This window comes from Oncorhynchus kisutch, linkage group LG29, assembly GCF_002021735.2.
Source record: "Oncorhynchus kisutch isolate 150728-3 linkage group LG29, Okis_V2, whole genome shotgun sequence".
Classification (NCBI taxonomy): Eukaryota; Metazoa; Chordata; class Actinopteri; order Salmoniformes; family Salmonidae; genus Oncorhynchus; species Oncorhynchus kisutch.
Genome location: NC_034202.2, coordinates 15,520,774 through 15,534,016, shown reverse-complemented (window position 1 = coordinate 15,534,016; position 13,243 = coordinate 15,520,774). Strand labels below are relative to the sequence as shown.

Sequence of the window (13,243 nt, the reverse complement as noted above, 5' to 3'; positions counted from 1 at the left end):
GCCTGATCAACTCTATGTGATGGAGATGTGTTGTGCTGCATGAGTGAAATGGTGGGCACACCAGATACTGACTTTTTTAAACCCCAATTTTATGAGATCCAATTGCAATCTTGTTTCAATCGCTGCAACTCCCCATCGGACTCGGAAGAGGTGAAAGTCGAGTCACGCGTCCTCCAAAACATGACCCACCCAACTGCACTTCTTAACACCTGCCCGCTTAAACCGGATGCCAGCCGCACCAATGTGTCGGAGGAAATACTATTCAAATGGAAGTCAGCCTGCAGGCACCCTGACTCCTGGTCACGGCCGGTTGTGAGACCACCTAGGATCCGAACCCGGGTCTGTAGGGACACCTCAAGCACTGCGTTAGACCATTGAGTCAGAGGTTCTGATCCACACCTCTACCTTTTGAAGGTGTCTGTGACCAACAGATGCATATCTATATTCACAGTCATGTGAAATCCATTGATTAGGGTCCTAATGAATTTATTTAAAAATTGACTGATTTCCTCATATGAACTATAACAGTAAAATCTTTTAAATTGTTGCGTTTATATTTTGTTCAGTATATTTCATTCACGTACTGCACTTCCGACAGGCTGGGTTAGTGTGCCAAAGCCACTCTCACAAGGAGTTAGGTCAAATGACACACTTCCCCACTGGAATGAAGGCACGGCTTGACGGACAGTCTGCAGCAGACTAAACTGATGGAGATTTGATTACACTCAAGGCCTAAGTTATGAAACTGTATGCCCTGTCATCTAGAGTCCAATTCAAACCTGGCTTTGATTGCATCAGATCAAAGGAGCAGTCTGGGGGTTAGATGGACAGCACCCCCACCTACCTCCAGCATGCATGAATGCATGCATATATATGAGAGCGAGAGGTACAGTAGTCAGAATGCATTGAACATTAGCCTTCCTGTTTCTGTTGGTTGCAGACTGTTGAACTCTTTACAGATGAAAAACTAGACTGACTGGAACACTCCTGCAGCTTGAATGGTATGTACGGTCTCTGGGTAGGTCTACTGTATTGTATGTACTAGGGGATGAGGGAGTGATGGACTAGGGTCAAGCAGTTCACTGACAACTGATTAACACAAGTATAGGAGTAGGAAAGAAAACAGAAGTGTGTGTGTGTGTGTCAGCTGGTGAGAATGTACCTTGCCAGCAAATGTGAAGGCATCCCCCAGTACAGCTAACTATTCCAAACAGTATACTCCCCATGGACAAGAGCTGACTAACCACTGCTCCCACCCACACCCAAACAGGGCTGTCACCTTTAGCAGTTGGTTGGGTTGTGTTTGTGAAATAGACAAAAGGTATAAAATGAAACTGAGATATGAATTAAAAGGCATGTAGAAAGAAAACCATATAGACAGAATGGGGGGGGGGGGGGGGGTTACTTCCCATTCTACTGTGTGAGAACCAGACTGGCTTTCTGCTCATTAATACCAAGGCATGGTCCTACTTGCTTTTTCTTCTGTACTTACTTGCTTCTCTCTTTCCTTCTGATGCTGCAGCTTTGGACATCTTTAGAAGCTACAGCTACCGTCTGGTTTCTGCCCTCACTCTTTACCAGACTAAAATACAGTCAGACTTATGAGTGGAGGAAGGGTTCACTATTATATCAACTGGCTAGTCTTTATTTTTTTAGTATTAGGTAGTGTGTATATTACTATGAACATACTCTTGCAATAGTAGGGAAATAATTGGCCTACGGTTTTTACCTGGTGCTAACTAGCATCCTTTGTCCTGATCTTGTCCACGTTCTGGTTGTGCCCACGTTTTTACAAGTGGAGATCATTAAAAAGATGCATTGTAATGTGATTGTGAACAGTTCTTCCTGACCACCTCTGGAGGTAGTCAGGGACCTATTGTATCTGGATATCGATCGAGTGTAAAACGATCTGGATGGTCAAGCCATTTAAATTCATCATTATACCCACCTCTAACATCATTGACAGGAAGCACCAATGACTTATGGCATTAATAATGGTCTTAAACCAAATAAATTCATGTTAGTTTGAAATAATTTATCTCATATTTATATACAGGGAGGTACCTGGAAATCTGGTCACAATGCAGACAAAGTGGACAGATAAGAGACATTTTAATACCATGATCAGATCATATTGATCAGATCAAAAAACCTACACGTTACTGCAAGGTGTAAATGAGGCTCCTTTTGCTTGTGATACCATTCTGAGAGCCTCACTAGAAGTTGCTTGCAGTTTGCGACAGACCCGTCACTTCCACAGATCTGACTGAAGTAGTAGTGTTTACAGCACATAGCTCGCGTTCACCTTCTCAAGAAGCAGCAGTGTTAGAGTTGATACCTCATGTTACCGGGAAGGACTCCCCTAGGAGAGGTTCCATCCCAAATGGCACACTATTTCCTATATAGGGCACTACTTTTGAACAGAGCCCTAAGGGCTCTGGTCAAAAGTAGTGAACTGGAGAATAGGATGCCAATTGGGATTAATCCATTCTTATGTGAAGAGACCACAGATGTCTGTAAATCTGCCTATTCTCTGGATGACAAGTCTTATAGGAGGCACAAATACAGACATTGATGGTGGAGAGAATCAGTTGTAATCAGAAATGAGGGTGAGTCTGGGGGGAAAGTGCATACATTGTTCCCAGCCACATCCTGGATTCTGAGGTCAGAACCCAAGACTGAGTGGTTAGCTATGGAAAACACAAGATTTGAGTAGCCTGATCAGACCTCACTTCACCCAAGCAAATGTACATCAACAGGGTTGAATTGTGTACTGGTTCAGTGAATCACAAGTAGCCCAAATAGGCCTACCCTCATTCCAGGTCTCACCCTTGTTGACCTTTCAGAAGGACACATTTCAACATGAGAAGTTAACAGACCAATGCTCAAGCAATAGTATATAACTTCGACAAGAGGGATTGCATTCCTCAAACCTAAATAGTTCAGTCCATGTGACAGTTTAGCCTACACTGCTCCCTAAATTGACAAAAAATATTCTGTGGGAGTGAGAGGTTGGGCAATACATGCTTTAAATAGATTTCTGTATGGGCCAAACTAGTGCACTAACATTATGATCAAGCCGCCGGTCATTGGGAAAGCAGTTATTATCTCTGGGAAATAAGAACTTCCACTTTGGGCTTGCTTCAAGCAGGGGGAGGGAGACTGACTGTTCTAAATGTACTTCAGCTGAGGGTTATGCGCGGCAATTTGACATTCTGTAACATTCTGTCATTTATTGAAACATTTGTAGCCTAACTTTCGAGGGATGCTGACTGTCGAGTTAAGTTTCCGGTGAGTGTGGAAGGACGTATCGTTTTAAATCAATTGTCTTGTACCCCTCTTCACATTTTACGCAAATTAGGCAGCAACTCACAAGAGGGAAATTAGTGGGAAATTCAATTTCCACGAGTTCAGTTGTCATGAGAAGGGAGAGCTTACCTGTAATCATCTCTCGCTTGCCCTCGTCCAGGTGAGTGGAAATAACATCTCCCATGGCTACACCCCCTTGGTGAACTAACAACAATCCCTGACGAACGCGACCCCAAGAGAAGGGGCAAGAGAGGCGCGTTGGCCAATATCAAGGACAATATCTGAAACTGGGTGATAAAGAAAAACCCTAGCCTACTGCGTAACACTTTGCCCTCCCCCGAAACAACCCCACATTCAATGTTTAAACGCAAGTTGGTCGCTTATCCTCCAGAAAACCTGAGTCGACAGAAAGTTGTGGAAGAGCGTTTAGTGTTGTACCTCGTCTGGACTAAATGTAACATTAGAGTGGGCTCGTTCATTCTGACAAGACACACCCTCTGAAACTCATAATTGTTCAACGTGTTCAGCCTCCATTCAATGTCATGGGTGTGGCTTTCAAGTTAATCTTCTGGGCCCAGTTTTTAAAAATTATTATCTGGATTTTGCCTATCGGATCAGATTAAATGCATAGAAAAGTAATGAATAGAACGGATGAATCATTGTCTTGATTAATTATATTTCTATGCATTTAATCAGATCAGATGTCCTGCAATCCGATAGTATTACATTTTAGAATTGGGTTTTTCAAAACTGAAATTAGATTCTGATCCTCCATATAGGTTTTGGATTTGGTAATCCAATCTGACTTCAAATCAAGGTTAAATGCTGTTTTTACGTTTTTCAAAGGTGATAAATATAGTTTTGGGGCCGAAAATCAGGATTATTTTATTCCACTGGAAAGGTGGATTTAGAAAGGTGAAAGGCTCTACAACCAATAAATATCAATGTAATTTGGGTGACAAGGCTTAGAAAACTTTGTTACATCTGAAAACTAAAGGTGAATTATGTTAAATTGACCGCAGTATAGGCATGTGGTCAGTTGTTATATTGAGAAGTGTGTACTTACTTATACATTATATGCAGGATCTATTACTTTTAATCTAGGTACCTTTATTCATGTAGTTTAGTCATTTATTTTCCCTATGACAGTGTAGTAGTACCCAAACCTATCCAGTAGATGGCAAGGTGCAGCCCTGTTCAATGCACTGAAACTCTGGATTCTGTGATATTGATATATTATATTGATATGATACAATATGATATTTTTTACACAAGCATCCCAATTCTGATATGGTTTCCACTAATTGGTCTTTTGACCAATCACATAAGACCTTTTCATATGAGCTCTTTTTAAGACCTAATATGATTGGTCAAAAGACCAATTAGTGGAAAAAGATCAAAATTGGGGTGCCTGTGTAAACACAACTATATTGTGATATCTGGATCAGAATGATCCTCTCCAATTATTTGCTAAAAAACTGGCTCCAAGACAGACAGATCGATCTGATCCTGAATTGCAAAAAAAAAGGCTGTGTTTCAACAGGCAGCCCAATTTGAATATTTTTTTTCACTAATTGGTCTTTTGACCAATCAGATCAGCTCTGAAAACGATCTAATGTGAACAGAGCTGATGTGATTAGTAAAAATACCAATTAGGGAATTGGGGAAAATACCAGAATTGGGCTGCTTGTCTAAACACAACCAAAAAGGATGACAGAATCTGGATCATTCTTATTTTGTGTGGTGTTCATAGAATTATTTACAGAAATTATATCTGGCCATAATTTCAACTTCATTATTGAGACAAGGAAATGTTGCGTTTAGCTTTGGAAACAAATGTAGGCTAATAATCGTTTTTTAACACTAGGATAGGATAGACTACAGCCATCTATCATGTTTGATGATGACATGTCATTCTGTCATTCTGTTCAGTTCGTGTCAATTGTTTGACTTCTGTTTTGGTAAGAAAGTCATCTTTGACACTGACAGTGTTTAGGAAGAGGATGATGAGTGAGAGAGATGGGAATGAGACTGGCCAAAAGAGGTGTACTGCGCCCCCGTGTGGAACGTCGACATTGGCAAACGTTGAAAGGACCACCACGGACGATTTTCATCCAGTTTTGGCTGAAGAATTTTGGCCAATTCTAAAAAAGGTACAGACAATTAAAACACGTCAGTGATTCGTATAGGCGTCACAACATTTCCACTACAAATGTATTCGACTATTCAAAAGTTAATTTAATATGGGCCTATCAATAAAACACATACAGGTGCAAATTCCAAATTTAAATATAGTGTTGTGTTTTTTCACATTGACAAAAAACGAAAAAAATATGAACTACTAAAGGAATGAAAAAATAAATATGTAAAACATTAGAAACAGTATAATAATGAAATTGGCAAATGTATAAATAGTATAAATGAATTGGCTAATGTAGCCACTGATGTGGGGGCGGAGGAATACGGAGTGACGTCTCTATTCGAAGCTCTGCAGTCAGCTGCGATGTGAGGCATGCACATTCGGTCGAGCAGAGAAACGAGAGGAATACGGCAAGGGAGAAAGAGGGAGTCAAAAGGGAGAGAATACGGTCAAACACACAATAGCATCATGGCACCCATAGGACTCAAGGCGGTGGTCGGTGAAAGTAAGAATACCTTATTATATTTATACATCAATTTTGACTATTTGATATGGAATAAACATCCATGGAAACGCATCGATGGGATGCACTGTGCATTTTTCTCAATCCATTGATACGCATCGATGGGATGCACTGTGCATTTTTCTCAATCCATTGATACGCATCGATGGGATGCACTGTGCATTTGTCTCGGATGGGGTGGTGAAGTGAATGTGTGGGTGCGTGTTTTTCACCAGGATGCGGCAGGTTGTTGTGCGCTGATTTACCATTGTGCAACCGTGGTTATCAGCATGAGCCAAGGACCTATACCTGTGCCATTTATCCCAGAGCTCCAGCGATGCTGATGCGTATTAATATAAACTGCACATGGTTATTCGACAAGCGCTGCGGCCAATGATCAATGATTTTTTTTTTTATCGAACTCTGCATCAGAAGGTCGAGAAAGACAGACACACCCATAATATAGTTTCAATCGGAAATTCAAATACAAACTGTGCGGCATTGGGGCGACATTAGGAAACATTAGGAAACATTGTCTAAAATCAGGCAGTTCTAGGCCCATTACTTTTTTATTTAGGCACAATGTTAACCGCACAATGGAACGGTGTAGGCCTATAACAATTACATAGACTGGTTGTAAATTAATATACTCCATCCAGGAGCGCAGCGTCTGCGGGATTCCGCTGTTTCAGCAATGCCTCACCTGTTTCAGCAATGCCTCACCCTTATGATGGATCACCAGTAGCCTACAATACGCTGCGTAGAACGTCATCTTTCAGGTTGAACGGTTCAAACAGGGAAATGTAGGTTGAACAGTCTGATGATAGTCTTGGTCTGCAGTATTAGATGGATAATGGCGGAGGGTGTGTCCTGTCCTCTGTATGGAGCACACGAATGCGGCGATAAATCCGCATTCGGTATGGTAACACCTTTTCGAAATCGGGTTTTACTGTGCTTTCATCCGCATATACAGGAGGCAATGCACATAGACCCACTTGGCCCACGATGAAGGCTACAAGCATAATTTATGCAGCATGATTAGCAGTTGTGAAACAGCATCGGTGTATGGTTTAAAAATAACCATCGATGGTTGTTTTTAGACGGACCTGCTACTAGGCCTATTGCCCAATCTCCTGAGGTTGACGTCCGTGGATGTTGAAGGCCTTTGGGGCTTTTGGACATCTCTCTCTAACTGTTCAAACGAAATAGCATCACAAATCACTGGAAAATGGATGTGCAGCTGAAACATACCAGATTTATGATGGGGTGAGGCATTTTCCTGTGTCCTGAAGGCTCACTAAAATATCGGTAATCATATTGTAAGATAAAACATGTTCTTCTCGGATAATGGCAAGTATGCAGTTACCCCCTTCTCGATAAATGTGCAATCAACAGCAATGGACTTATCTCCAGAGGTTATTATGGATTTATAGATCTAGGCTTAGCCTAGAAGTCAGACCAGTGATAAACGAAGCTTTGGAATACCAATGTCCAGTGGGGGTTCTTGCTTGTATGCCCCCCAGTGGGGGTTCTTGCTTGTATGCCCCCCAGGGCAACAATATGTCTGGAACTGTATATTCACAGTATTATGAATGAATTGTGGATTATTTGGTAGCGTTTCGTAGTGTGACTGATTTTACTAATTGCATTAGTACTGTACAAAGTTAGAGGTGCGCTATGTGATAGATTCCCCCGCTCCCCCTACCTCGGGCTTCCAGTGGGGAGACCTGAGGTCAATTTATCCCCGCCCCATCTCGTATTTCTGAGTGGGAGACCTTCCCAGGCAGTAGCCTGCCTAGCTCACAAACTAGAATCAGGGCGCCCACTCCGACAAGGTTAATTGACCCGCAGTCCCACGCGGGACATTATATCATGCAACGTGCAAATGAGCGATAGAAAACCGATCGTGCAAATGTCACCATTCCCCAAAAAATGTGTGCAGGCCCCCCGTGCCGTCCACGGCAAGATGATGTCGTGGGCGGCTGCCCATGTCACCTATACCTATATCCGCCACTGCCCATGTCACTGATGAACAAGGTATACAAATCGATTACTCCAGTAATGGTAGTGCAATTAGATATGCAAATAATATTAAATAAATGAACCCAACAGCTTCATTCTCAAGAGATCAGGTTAGCCTACGCATTCCAAATATGTAAGCAGGTGTGTATGACCATTGCAGCCCAAAAGGCCTACCTTGGTTTGGAGTGTGACTATAGTGAGGACAGCTGAGTCATATGTTTTCAATTTATAGTGGTGTTTAAATTGATGTCATAAAGCTGTAATATGTATAGTATGAATGATATCAGCTCAGTAGTAGATCTGGGTAATTTGGCTGCGGATTAGACCTCACCAAAACAAAATCCTTTGTAACATTCCATGAGCTAATGACAGTTATGCAATATGGCTTGTGTATATACAGTAGGTTAAATAACAATACATTATGAAACGTTGTTTGGGTCTTTCCGCGTCAAAAGATACACGTCAAATAACACTATTTGACACACTTGGCTGGCAAAAAAGCTTAAAAAGCGGTGTCGTGTTTTCAAGGTTCGACATGACTTAGTCGTTTGTTGGTGACGAATGAGAAGTTTTTCATATAGTGATTGGCTAACATTTGCATATAATTTACATATTGTTATTTGACACGTCAAATAGTGTTATTTGACGTGTATCTTTTTGACACGCAAAGACCCAAACAGCGTTCCATAGTACATGGTCTTGGCTGTAATAAAGGCCTACATGTAAACTGCAGGGTGCATAATAATGTTTGGGAAAGAAAAGGCAGACACAGGATTTCAGTGCCTATTGGATTCCTAATTTGCAGAATTACGCCTAACAGGCTGACTACACGCTCGCATCGCACACGCAATGCGAGCGTTGCAAAATACATTTAGAAATCTATATTATTCATTTATTGCACACAAACTGCTTGCGCGCGCCAACGAGCATCTACGTTGCCAAGGGCTAAAATTAAAGTCAGTTCTATTTGTGACGCTGAACGTGGTGGAAGTCCTGCCCCTCCCATCTCCTCATTGGTTTATAGAAGCAGGTACCCACATGCCATCTCCTCATTGGTTATATCCACGTGGGTGACAGAAAGACGAACAAGGTCAGTGGCGGTAATGCACCTAATTTATGAAAGTTGCTAATTGCAATATAAAGTCAAGAGAAGAAAAGGCCTAGAAGGAGGAGAGATGACTAGAAATGATTCGGTTGACTGTTTTATGTGTGGATTAATTGTCGGAGTAGAGGACCTTGTGCATTTCAGGTAAAATAACAACTCAATGTTTATATATCAGGACAAATTAGCTAGCAACACCAAGCTAGCTAAATAGGACAAATTAGCTAGCAAGTGCAAGCTAGCTAGTGAAATTGCCATAAATGTTTAATGCTTTTGCGACCAGTCCCCAAATTAATGTAATTGGTTCAGAGTTTGTTTTGATATTTTAACCTGCGTGTCGTGATCGCGTTTGGTGTAGGGGGACAAAACAAATGTATGCACGACGGCACACGCGCGCAGCCGGTTTGGGACAAGAGGGATGTCACACATCCTGTACACACATCATTCAGTTCTCACCCCAGTTATGAGGCTGTATTAATAAAGAGACCGATTTCTTATTTGCATGTTGGAAATATGTAGCCTAAAACGTGCATTTCAACATTATCACAATGGCACGGAATTATATGAGAGCCTTTCTGTCAGACTGCGGTCTACAGGGTAAGATGTGAGTATTGTATCGTGAGCCTGACACAGCAGAGGAGGAAGGCTAGTGTGTGATCATGACTGTTCATCCAGTGACACATGCCAGGGAGAGGAACAGCAGACAAACTGGGCCAAGAATCTGTATCTTACCCGACGATTCATGGTGTTTCTCCTGCTTTGTTATTCCTGCTGCTTGATTGTGGATTTTTAAAATCGCACGTTTTGTTTTTATTGTTTGAATCGCCATGATAGTTCTTCATTCGACGTATTTGACTGGAATCAGTCTTGATTTACAAGATATTAATTCCAGAAGCCAAGGAAATTATGTGTGTGTTTGTCAGCAAACCACTTTCATTCCATTTCATTTAAACATTCCATGAAATTAACATTTGAAAGCAAAGGGGATTCACGACACATGGCCTAGTAAAAGTATCACTATTAGACCTTTTAAAGGGCTCTTTTATGAGTAATAAAATATGTACCTGTTGGTAAAGTGTTAGTGTTAGTCCTAGTTTCTTTTTCATCTATTTCTGAAATCTAATTCATAAGTCCAGTGAATTCTCTAATGTTTTTCGCACACTAGAATGCCCCTTGCCAGACCAGTTCTTAATTGCACTAATGGCAACCTCTCAGGATTTGGTATCTAATCAAATGAACAGTTTGATGTCATTAGCAGTATTTCACCAGTATAAAATACATTGATGGTTCATAAAAACATTGCTAAATATGTCTAACACTTTACCTAAAGGTGACAAGTATAATGACTTTCTACTTGTTGTAGTGACTCGTGGTCTACAGGGAGAAATAGCTCAAGAGCACCCCGCATCCCCATTGGAACTATGACTCCTGCTAAGATCATGTTGGGCCATCCTTCCAAATCTCCAACAGAACGTAAAGAAGCCTTGGTTTTAAGAGGCTTGCTAAGGTGTTATTTCAAAGTGAATCAGAAGGACAGATAGGTGACTAGGCAGGGAAAGGAGAGGGATGGAAGGAGGCTGGAAAGGAAGAGAGACACCTCTCCCTGTAGGACTTCAGGGTTGACCAGGCTCTGCAGTATAGTGAGAGAGAGGCAGTTACTGTACATGTCATTAGCCCAGCCCAAGCACTCACCAGCTGCACAGCCCAACACCAGGACACACACACATGAGCGTGCCCGAAAACTTCTCCACTGACCTTGGGAGAGATACTCAGCCTACCTCACACACACTCATCTGAGCTCATTGTGTGACGCAGTGTCTGCAGCCTGCCACTGTAAACACACACAGACAGACCCAATGTTGAATCTGTATTCTATTGGATGACTACACACGGACTAGCCCACTTGAATGCTAGATTAGAATAGTAATGATTATGAGAATTAATGAGCAGTCATAAAATCCCATTCTCCTGGATTAAGAAGCAGTGCTGCACTCTTGGCATTCTCTCAACCAGCTTCACCTGGAATGCCTTTTCCATTAGTCTTGAAGGAGTTCACACATATGCTGAGGACTTGTTGGCTGCTTTTCCTTCGCTCTGCGGTCCAACCCACCCTATCTTGTCACTACACAACTGATTGGCTCAAACGCATTAAGAAGGAAAGAAATTACACAAATGAACTTTTACCAAGGCACACCTGTTAATTCAAATGCATTCCAGGTGACTACCTCATAAAGCTGGTTGAGAGAATGTGCAAAGCTGTCATCAAGGCAAAGGGTGGCTACTTTGAAGATTCTTAAAAATATAAAACACTTTTTTGGTTAATACATGATTCCATATGTGTTATTTCATAGTTTTGATGTCTTCACTATTATTCTACAATGTAGAAAATTGTAAAAAATAAAGAAAAACCCTTGAATGAGTAGGTGTCCAAACTTTTGACCGGTACTGAATGTATGTATGTTTTTTTACACACATTTTCTCCTCTCCTTTGCTCCTGACTACATGTGTTGCTATATCAATCAATCAGCTGATGTCACAAAGTGCTGTACAGAAACCCAGCCTAAAACCCCAAACAAACTGCACCCATGTGTACAGAAATACACGAGTGCATTCATTCTATAGAAATAGAATGAATAGAACGGCCACCCCCATTCAAGTCAATGATGGCATAATGGGTGGGCTGGCAGCCATTGCAAGTGTACACATAGGTGCAGTATATTTTATATTTTGACCTAGGAGCCAAGCAGGAAGTAAAAATGGGAAGCAAAAGTAGGAAGATTAGGCATACCTACCAATCAATATGTTCTGTGATTTGCTGATTCAACTCAACTGACATAGCAAAAAATACATCCCATAATCCCAGTCAGTACTGGATAGAACTTCATGGCACCCTCCGCTTGTGTGGAAAGCAACTGGTGTTTATCTAGGTTAACCCATTGTCTCAAAGCAAAAACGACACCCTTTTTCAAATGCAATTTTCTTGTTGTCTGCTTGTTTTAGTCAATTACAAAACAACATTTAAGTAAGTACAACATGTCTAAACATGACTTTTCAACATTGCCTGCTACCGAGCGTTCTCACTACTTAGAAAAACATAATATTTTAGGGCTTCCCTCATGCCCCTTTTCATGACGGTGCTAGCAGCTACGTGAGTGAGAACATTAAGCTAGCCACGGCCAACAACACAAGCAACCGAACTATACAGCAGAGGTGTGGACTCGAGTCAGACTCGAGTCACAAATATGATGACTTGCAACTCGACTTTGACTTTAACACCAATGACTCGTGACTTGACTTGGACTTGAGCCTTATGACTCGACCTGACTTGATACCCTCCCCAAGCCCAAATGTTAAAAATGATGCTATTAAAAAAAGTGTGCAGCGCATCAACTCTTCATTTAACAGATTACAGTTTGAATCGGATCGCAGCCCATCAAATTGTGCCAGCTGAGAAAAAGTTGTGCGTGGCAGTGCAGAGGAACGTCGGTGGGTGAATTCAGATGGAGCCCTTGGAAAGATGATACCCCCCCCTAAAAAAAAATTGGGATCTTAAAGACGACGCTGTATCAACCAAAAACAGATTGCAACTTGCAAAACATGCAGGAAGAAAATTACAGATGGAGGCGCAACAATTTCCAACTTTGTTCGACATTTGAAGCTGCACAAAGAACGGTAAGTCGTGGCTAATATAGCCAACAGCTATATATTTTATTACTTTACTAGTGTAGCATGTAGACTAACAATGTTAAATCAATGAACCCCACACAGTCAGTCAGTGCGGGAACATGATCATTGCTCCCAAGATTGAGCTATAAATCCTGCCTGATGTTACTGCTGTTCCTAAAACCATTGACATACGTTAGCCTACTGTAAGCACACAGAGAGTGTGTGTATGTGTTTTAAGGTTGGGCGATTGTGTACCAGCCTACTTTGGAAATTAATAAATATATATATTTTTTTTAAAGCATTCATGATTTGGGTAAATGTAATATACTAACTATTACTCTTGTTAAAAATATGAAATGGTATTACATTTGGTGAGAGCACATTATGACTTGTTTAGGACTCGAAACTCAAAGTTTAAGACTTGAGACTTGACTTGATGCTTGACTCAGACTTGCCTGTCTTGACTTGGGACTTGAGTGCTAAGACTTGAGACTTACTTGTG

The 13,243-nt window shown here is 41.4% G+C and overlaps 2 protein-coding genes across 3 annotated transcripts in view; one reads left to right on the top strand and one right to left on the bottom strand.

Moving 5' to 3' along the window:
• niban2a (niban apoptosis regulator 2a) overlaps positions 1–3,828 on the bottom strand; it is a 65,931-nt gene extending 62,103 nt beyond the window's left edge. The window contains exon 1 of the mRNA XM_020465758.2: positions 3,439–3,828. Within this exon, the coding sequence (XP_020321347.1) occupies positions 3,439–3,493 (55 nt within the window). The 5' untranslated portion in view covers positions 3,494–3,828. The remainder of the gene's footprint in view (positions 1–3,438) is intronic.
• A 1,964-nt stretch (positions 3,829–5,792) lies between these two features.
• The window catches only part of stxbp1a (syntaxin binding protein 1a), a 44,379-nt gene continuing 36,928 nt past the window's right edge, over positions 5,793–13,243 (top strand). Inside the window, exon 1 of one of the 2 annotated variants that reach the window (XM_020466207.2) lies at positions 5,793–5,954. In XM_020466207.2, coding sequence (XP_020321796.1) covers positions 5,822–5,954 — 133 coding nt within the window. In that variant the 5' untranslated portion in view covers positions 5,793–5,821. The remainder of the gene's footprint in view (positions 5,955–13,243) is intronic. The other variant, XM_020466208.2, reaches the window with a different exon arrangement.